This window comes from Nothobranchius furzeri, chromosome 17, assembly GCF_043380555.1.
Source record: "Nothobranchius furzeri strain GRZ-AD chromosome 17, NfurGRZ-RIMD1, whole genome shotgun sequence".
NCBI classification, from domain to species: domain Eukaryota; kingdom Metazoa; phylum Chordata; class Actinopteri; order Cyprinodontiformes; family Nothobranchiidae; genus Nothobranchius; species Nothobranchius furzeri.
The window spans coordinates 55,084,602-55,093,398 of NC_091757.1; the positions used below are offsets into that span (position 1 = coordinate 55,084,602).

At 45.0% G+C, this 8,797-nt stretch overlaps 1 protein-coding gene and 1 long non-coding RNA gene across 2 annotated transcripts in view; both read left to right on the forward strand.

The window, feature by feature from the left end:
* The first annotated feature begins 1,846 nt into the window (after positions 1 to 1,846).
* pcna (proliferating cell nuclear antigen) lies at positions 1,847 to 4,070 on the forward strand. The gene is given in 6 exon segments (NM_001323796.2): positions 1,847 to 2,212; positions 2,870 to 2,967; positions 3,052 to 3,119; positions 3,194 to 3,388; positions 3,474 to 3,597; positions 3,675 to 4,070. Coding segments are annotated over 6 exon segments (783 nt in total). The 5' UTR covers positions 1,847 to 1,991; the 3' UTR covers positions 3,752 to 4,070.
* A 2,698-nt stretch (positions 4,071 to 6,768) lies between these two features.
* The window catches only part of LOC139063592 (uncharacterized), a 2,842-nt gene continuing 813 nt past the window's right edge, over positions 6,769 to 8,797 (forward strand). Inside the window, exons 1-3 of the long non-coding RNA XR_011516971.1 lie at positions 6,769 to 8,355; positions 8,448 to 8,703; positions 8,782 to 8,797. The exon at positions 8,782 to 8,797 is cut by the window's right edge and continues 813 nt beyond it. This is a non-coding gene — a long non-coding RNA (uncharacterized lncRNA). The remainder of the gene's footprint in view (positions 8,356 to 8,447; positions 8,704 to 8,781) is intronic.

The following is an 8,797-nucleotide window of genomic DNA, read 5'->3' on the forward strand; positions in this document are numbered from 1 at the left end:
GTACATTTGTGGAGAATAAATTTGACGACACTAAAAACAAACACCAACCAACAAAGCTATTAAGGTTTTATTTCTATGTGAAAGTTTCTTTTCATTCAAATACAAAAATACTTTATTAATCCCAGAGGGAAATTGATTGCTGTAGTAGCTCAGAATAATAATCAAGTCATCAAAGAGGTGTTGTATATTACAACGGCTGTTGGCAGGAAGGATCTCCAGTAGCAGTCAGTGTTGCAGCCAAACTGAAGAAGCCTCTGACTGAAGACACTCTTCCGTTGTCGGACAGTCTTGTGAAGAGAATGCTCAGGGTTGTCCATCATGTTCTTGATTCTCTGGAGAATCATTCTTTGCATTATCTCCTCCAGCGGTTCCACAGTCGTCCCCAGAACAGAACCAGCCTTTTTTATTAGGCTGTTGAGCCTTTTCAGGCCCCTGCTTCTGATGCTGCTACCCCAACAGACGATGGCTGAAGAGATTACACTCTCAACCACAGACTTGTAGAAGATCTGCAGCATCTTGCTACAGACACTGAAGGACCTAAGCGTCCTCAAGAAGTGCAGTCTGCTGTGTCCCTTCTTGTAAACGGCTTCGCTGTTCTTTCTCCAGTCCAGTCTGTTGTCCAGGTGAACTCCAAGGCATTTGTATTCCTCAACCACCTCCGCTTCTTCTCCCATGATGGAAACAGTGTTTGACTCCACCCTGTTTCTTCTGAAGTCTAAAATCATCTCCTTTGTTTTGTTCACGTTCAAGGTCAGATGATTGTTTCCACACCATGCCACAAAGCGCTCCACCAGCTCTCTGTACTCAGCTTCCTGTCCATCTCTGATACACCCGACGACTGCAGAGTCATCTGAGTATTTCTGTAGATGACAGGTCTCTGATTTGTACTGGAAGTCTGAGGTGTACAGGGTGAAACGGAATGGTGAGAGTACAGTCCCCTGTGGTGCTCCGATGTTACTGATCGCCTGGTTTGATGTGCAGTTCTTCAGCCTCAAACTGTGGTCTGTTTGTCAGGTAGTCTTCAATCCAGGCGATAGCTGAAGCCCCCACCATATTCAAACCTAATTTTGATGCATTGCTCTGAATTATGCTCATAGGTAACACTTAACAATTTTTTTTAAATAAACCAGGGAATAAAAATAATAAAATTGTGACAAAAATCTTTAAATAGGGTCATTTGATTTTTGACAGTCGTGAGAGATTATTTGCTAAAAGAACGAGGACGAAAATGTAGCTTTAAAAATTCTAAGTTCGCTACCAGGAAATAGTCACACCCCGTCTTATCTCCCCGTTCTGTTTAGTCACGTGTCCATGTTAATTGCTCCCACCTGCCTCTCGTTTCCCAGTCACCCAAGCTCCCAGCCCTCTTGTACTTAAACCCCTTCAGTTTTGTGTCTCGTGTTGGATCATTGTTTCTATGTCTAGCGTGTTATTTACTAAAGCCTTAGTTAACCGTTCCTGTCAGTCTGCTTACCTGCCTTCTTCACCCCTGTTTGGATCCTTGCCCCCGCTCACCTCGCCGTGACAGAATTAGTCCTTTAATCCTTTTAAAATGCTATTTCGCTGTAAAAATGCAATCATTTTTTCACTGGATAAATGATTTTTTTTCTTATCAGAATATAAATTATTGGTATATATATTTTAAAGGCAGATATTATTTAATACGTGTAAATGCATTTCACTAGAAAGGAACTCGTCTAAGAGTGCCCTCACCAATATGGCTGACGTGTTCTTTTGGGCATTTGGCGCACGGAAATGACGTAAGGACGCAAGGTTATAAAACCCGCTGTTTGCGCGCGTTCTGAGCTCAAACGCAGCGGTGGGAGTCGTGTGGCGCAGCTGGCCTAAAGTCGAGCGACACAAAGACTGAACTTTAAGGAGTTTGTTCCCTTCTGCTTTCTACTTTACTGCCTCTGTTTTGCGACGCGACGCCAAAGGCGACAGAAAGGTTCCTCTTCGGTTTAGGCTCTGCGTCATACTCCACAGCAACCATGTTTGAGGCTCGCCTGGTCCAGGGCTCCATCCTGAAGAAGGTGTTGGAGGCCTTGAAGGATCTGATCACAGAAGCCTGCTGGGACGTCAGCTCCTCCGGCATCTCGCTGCAGAGCATGGACTCCTCTCACGTCTCGCTGGTCCAGCTCACGCTGCGGCACGACGGCTTCGACTCGTACCGCTGCGACAGGAACCTGGCCATGGGAGTCAACCTCAGCAGGTGAAAGAAACTCTGCCCAACACGTTGTTCACGTTTAACTTTACTTTCCGCTAGCCGCTATTCATTAAAATGCCTTTTTAAATTTTTGGTCGCCGACGAAAGTCCCAAGTTTGGCTCTTAGAATTTGGTATGAAAAGCTTTGTGAGGCTCCTCGGTCTGCGTCACAATCCGTCGCCATGTTGGCGTTTAAAACTGAGTTTATATCAGTTATATAGAGTATATATGTCGATGGTTTATATTAAGACTAATGAAAGTACTTGATCATCATGGCGGATTAGCCCGGACGTGTTTCTTTGCCCATCTGCGCTGCTTTTAAATGTAATAATGGACGGGCCGTTAACTTTTGCGTTACATTACATCTGGCGCAGTTTTAAGGAGCACAGAACCAGAACGGAGGCGGTTAGGCGCCAAATCGTCTGCCGGTAGGTTGGCGCGAAATGGTGTTAAACCCGGGAACCTCCACTTCCGCTGACGTCAGTTCCGCAACGCTCCTGCTTGCTTTTATGGCATTTCTATCAACTCGTGTTTTTCCAGTAAGCTGCATCTTATTACATTTAATACTAAATGCATATCGGTTAACTTAATTTATCTTAAACCGAAAACAATTTTATTTCCACTGATTTATTTTTAAATTTTATTTCTTTTCTCTTTTTCTAGTATGTCAAAGATCCTGAAATGTGCAGGAAATGAGGACATAATCACCCTCAGAGCAGAGGACAACGCTGACACGCTGGCTCTAGTCTTCGAAACCCTCAGTAAGGCTTTACTTATGAAGTTTGATCCGTTTGTCTAGTTTCCGTCCTCGTGATTAATGATGTATGATTTACGTCGTCTTGCAGACCAGGAGAAGGTTTCTGACTACGAGATGAAGCTGATGGACCTGGATGTGGAACAGCTCGGTATTCCAGTAAGTGAATTGCTGATGATCATTTATTTTCCATGATCCTTTCCCATGCGCTTTCCTCTGACCCGTCCCATCAGGAGCAGGAGTACAGCTGTGTGGTGAAGATGCCCTCCGGGGAGTTCGCGCGTATCTGCCGTGACCTGTCTCAGATTGGCGATGCCGTAATGATCTCCTGCGCCAAAGATGGAGTCAAGTTCTCCGCCTCTGGAGAGCTGGGCACGGGGAACGTCAAGCTGTCGCAGACCAGCAACGTAGACAAAGAGGAGGAGGCTGTGAGTGTTTGAATGTGTTTAGTCACAATCCGCTTAACTTGGCGATGTTTTGGTGCATAACTTCGCCTGACTCGTCTGTTTTCAGGTCACCATTGAAATGAATGAGCCAGTCCAATTGATCTTTGCTCTGAACTACCTGAACTTCTTCACAAAGGCCACGCCGCTGTCCAAGACGGTCACCCTCAGCATGTCCGCTGATATTCCCCTCGGTACATTTAGATTGTAATTGTGGAATTTGTTTACAAATCTAAAAGCTCAGGTTTGACTTTATTTATTTATTTTACAGTGGTGGAGTACAAGATAGCCGATATGGGCCACATCAAATACTACCTGGCTCCAAAGATCGACGAGGAGGCCTCCTAAAGAGTTTGTGACAGATCAAAAAGGAGAGTAAAGAGAAGTGGATTACTGGGGCTCATCCTGAGTAACTGAAGGGCTGAGGTGGCCTGGCTGTGGTCGTAAAGGTTAAGAGCGTCTGGCTTTCGGGCCAGACGACGAGTTCCAGCACTTGCTCAGGTTTTCCTAATTCTCCATTTTTGCCTGTTCCAGGAAAAGTCTTCATGGTTTTGTTTTTTGTAGATAACACACCTGTAAATAAGTCCCGTGGTTTTGCTTTGTGGACCAGCTCCGGATGTTTTTGTAATGATGAATTCTGTCCAAAAATAAATTGAGTCATTTCAAAGTTTCCTTGTGTTGCGTGCCTGCAGGTGTCCCTCCATGAGAGAACACTATAAGTGTAGTAATCTAAAATGTCCACTAGGTGGCGACCTCTGGTCATTAGATTTTGCACTGGAGATGAACCCAAACCGTAAATCTTGTTTTTGAGGAATTTTAACAGCAAGTCACTCAAATATCTCAGTGCCCTTCGTCTTCAACGTTCAAACTTCTCACTTTGTAAAACCTGATCTGAAAAAAGGGTTTTATTTATAAAAGGCAATGTTAGTTAAGCAAAGTAGGCTCCAGTAAACTTTTAAGTAGTGTGGCTACAGTTTTTTTTTTCTTTAATCATGATTTTCTGTTATTCAACCAAATAATGGGATTTTACCACGGAGTCTGATTTCAGAGAAATGACATGTCAGTTATTAGAGCTTCAGTAAATAAAGTTTACTTGTGCTCAGAAATACACAAGTGGGGGGGGGGGGGCGCTGCTTGGTTTTAGACGGGCAGTTTTAATCCTTGATGCTTTAATCTTACTGATAGACACATCTGGCTCTAGTCTGACTCATCGCTCATCACAGATCAGACTGAGACAACCTGACGTGACTTGCAACACATTTCAAAATAACAACACCAAGTCCTGGGACACATGATGCGACTGGCTGGTAAATAAGTCATTAAATGTGTTGTGCGTTCATAGAAGTGTGTGTTACTGGGAAAAAATAAACATTTTAAGTTTCACATCAATCTATGAACTTGCCTCATTTCTTAAAATGAATATGTGAACATTGGAGAATTTGCACAGATTTGTTTCTCTTGCCATGTCCACACAGGCGTGTTGCAGCAGGGACATTTTTAATGGAGATGCATTATTGGAAACAGGTTGTTCATGGGTGCAATTATTTTAATCTATTTATTCCTGGGGAAACATTTAATTAAATAAAATTAGGAATATTTAACAATGAGAAGGTGTCTTTACACGTTAACTAGTTTGTCCACTGCTGCATTAAGTCAGTGATTTTCTTTATTTGCTGATGACCCAGTTAACATTAATCAGGACAAATTAAGTCCTGGTTTAATTTATGGAGATTTTTAAAAATGGTATTTCAAAGTTGTGTTCAGTGTTGACATCAAAATTTAGTTTGAGATGACTCAAAGTGCACGAGGTGGTGCTAAAAGATGTTTTGGTTTGATTTAGTGTAAATGCAACTGGATAAATTACAGAATCATCAGCATAAAAATAACAAAATAGTAGGGATGTCAGATTGTTATCAGCTAATATTGACTATAATGTAATCACTGAAGTTCCGTTTTTTTATGCTTTTAATGATACAACCTTTACATGCCATGCACATATTATTGGGGATGTCCCCATCAGGTTTTTTATTCAGGTCGTCGTCGTCTTCCTCCGCTTATCCGGGTCCGGGTCGCGGTGGCAGCATCCCAACTAGGGAGCTCCAGACCGTCCCCTCCCCGGCCACCTCCACCAGCTCCTCCGGCAGGACCCCAAGGCGTTCCCGGACCAGATTGGAGATGTAACCTCTCCAACGTGTCCTGGGTCGACCCGGGGGCCTCCTGCCGGCAGGACATGCCCGAAACACCTCCCCAGGGAGGCGTCCAGGAGGCATCCTGACCAGATGCCCAAACCACCTCAACTGACTCCTTTCAACCCGGAGGAGCAGCGGGTCTAATCCGAGTCCCTCCCGAATGTCCAAGCTCCTCACCCTATCTCTAAGGCTGAGCCCGGCCACCCTACGGAGGAAACTCATTTCGGCCGCTTGTATCCGCGATCTCGTTCTTTCGGTCATTACCCAAAGCTCATGACCATAGGTGAGGATTGGGACGTAGATGGACCGGTAAATCGAGAGCCTGGCTTTCTGGCTCAGCTCCCTCTTCACCACGACAGATCGGCTCAGCGTCCGCATCACTGCAGACGCCGAACCAATCCGTCTGTCGATCTCCCGATCCCTCCTACCCTCACTCGTGAACAAGACCCCGAGATACTTAAACTCCTCCACTTGAGGTAGGACCTCTCCCCCGACCCGGAGTTGGCAAGCCACCCTTTTCCGGTCGAGAACCACAGTCTCAGATTTGGAGGTGCTGATCCTCATCCCAGCCGCTTCACACTCGGCCGCGAACCTACCCAGCAAGAGCTGAAGGTCAGAGCTGGATGAAGCTAGGAGGACCGCATCATCCGCAGAAAGCAGAGACGAGATTCTCCTGCCACCAAACTCGACACACTCCACACCACGGCTACGCCTAGAAATTCTGTCCATAAAGGTAATGAACAGAACCCGTGACAAAGGGCAGCCCTGGCGGAGTCCAACCCTCACCGGGAACAGGTCCGACTTACTACCGGCTATGCGGACCAAACTCACGCTCCTCTGGTAAAGGGACTGGATGGCCCTTAACGGAAAGCCACCCACCCCATACTCCTGGAGCATCCCCCACAGGGTGCCCCTGGGGACACGGTCATAAGCCTTCTCCAAATCCACAAAACACATGTGGACTGGTTGGGCAAACTCCCATGCCCCCTCCATCACCCTTGCAAGGGTATAGAGCTGGTCCACAGTTCCACAGCCAGGACGAAAACCACATTGCTCCTCCTCAATCTGAGATTCTACTATCGATCGGACCCTCCTCTCCAGTACCTTGGAGTAGACCTTTCCAGGGAGGCTGAGGAGTGTGATCCCCCTATAGTTGGAACACACCCTGAGGTCACCCTTCTTATTCAGGTCATTTTTGGTATTGGAAATTAAGAATTAGACTATACCAGTAAATCGGTAAAAAAGGGAATTTTGAAAATCTATAAATTAGTTTCTTATGCTCCTCTATCAAAAAGGCTGCTTTAAATAAACAAATAGGAGTGTCACCAGTATTGTTCTCTGAGGAACACCTTTGGATGTTGTTGGGATGACTTCTGTTTTACACAGAAATCTGTTTGACCCAGCAGTTCTGGCAGGATAATAACTGGGAAAACTCTTTACGGGTCTGTAATTGTTTAGATCTGAAATCAGAAAACTAGCATTCTGTTTTATTAAGTGATTACAAAGTAAACTGGCAGCAACACTTGAAATTTAATTTTTTTTTTTCTGAAAACATACATAAACTATATGCCTTACAATAGAAAAGCAGGAATTTGTGGGACTTTTTCTCCCAGCAGTTGCTTGGCAACAAGGTTACAGGACATTACTGGCCAGTGGGAAATTGTTTTTGCTTCAGTAAGGATTTAAAATGTCATGTGTTAATTAGCTGGCTTCAGAGGTGGTGAAAGAGGGATGTTTGCTTTAGAGAAGCTACTAAACTTGGTTTAATCTACAAAGAATGTTTAAACTTTTTGATTTAGGCATTTTTTCTGATTCCGATAAGAGTAATTTTCTCATTTCATGGCCCCTAAAATGCTGCTCCTACAGCACCTGTGCTGGCTGGATTAAGATCAAAAGCACCACGAGACTCAGCAGAGCAGATTATAACCTCACAGTAGATTGCCTGTCACTGTAATCCCAAATTCCTCTGAAACATCAGAATTTATCTGCTAAAGAGCCGAGCTTTCATCCAGCAGAAGACAAAAAAATAGCTTTTATTTCTACGGATTTATACATTTCAGATATTTTGATGAATGCGCCTTTTTGTTCTCATTACATCACGTTTGTTTATAAACCATCTCAGACCCGACTCTATGAAGCAGACTGCTGCTCTGATACGTTATTTTCTGCAGATCACTTCCTGTTTTATGCACGCTTACCTGATAAGGACGCTGTTTTAGATGAGAGAAGACGGTCTCTAATGAAGAACTGTAAAACCAGATAGGACCGTCGTCTGAGGGAGTCGTAGATTAAACCGCTTTGGTATTTAATCAAACACCGTCATCCAGGTCACAACTAATTACTTCCTGGAGCAGAATGGAAAGCGTTCAACCTAACTGGGGTTTACCTTTTTCAAGTGGTCCCCAGGGTTCCTGTGCACTCCTAAAAGGCTGGTTACAGCACGTTGCTGTGGAGAAGTCTTGTCCCGTTACTCTTTGAAGATTCTTTTGATTTGGAAGAGTTAAAGGTGTGGGATACTTGTTCAATCAAGACATTTGCTGTGGTCTCTAGTGGGATCGAATCCCTAGCCTGGATCAGTACAGATGAGTCTGCTGTGGCAGAACACGGTGTCATGTGCCGGGGTGAGTGCTCCTCTCATTTCTGTTCCATCTTTGAGCTGCTGTGTTTCAGGAGAGGGAGGCTGCAGCTGCAGCTCGTCAGCGGGTCCAGCTATAAGAGGAGGAGGAGAACACATCTCGACGCCGGATGATTAACTACAACTTGGTAGTTCCAGCCCTTTGTGTCTCCAGGTTAACTCTAGTGATTTTTGGGTTTTAGAACCCTTTTTGGATATACTTGTGCTTACCTGTTCCCAGGATTTCTGGATCGTTTGTGGACCTTACCTTGACTCCTCAGGATCTCCTTGGACTTCTGAAGCTTCTGGAGCTTCTCTGGTTTTCCTGTGGCTCCTCTGATTGACTACTTGCACATTTCCACGATCCCGCTGGATTACTCACCTGTGCCCCACAAATCTCATGGACTTGCTCGCTCCCCTTCTCTCCTGGACACCCCCTCTTGGATTCACCCCGGTACTCCACCTGCCCTCCCCAATTCCTCAGCCCCCAGCTTCCCGTAAGTCTTTACTCTGCACCTTCCTAATTTAGACTTACCTCCCCGGACTCACCTGTTCCTCTGCTCTCCCCTCCTCAGACGCTGCGGTTCCGTT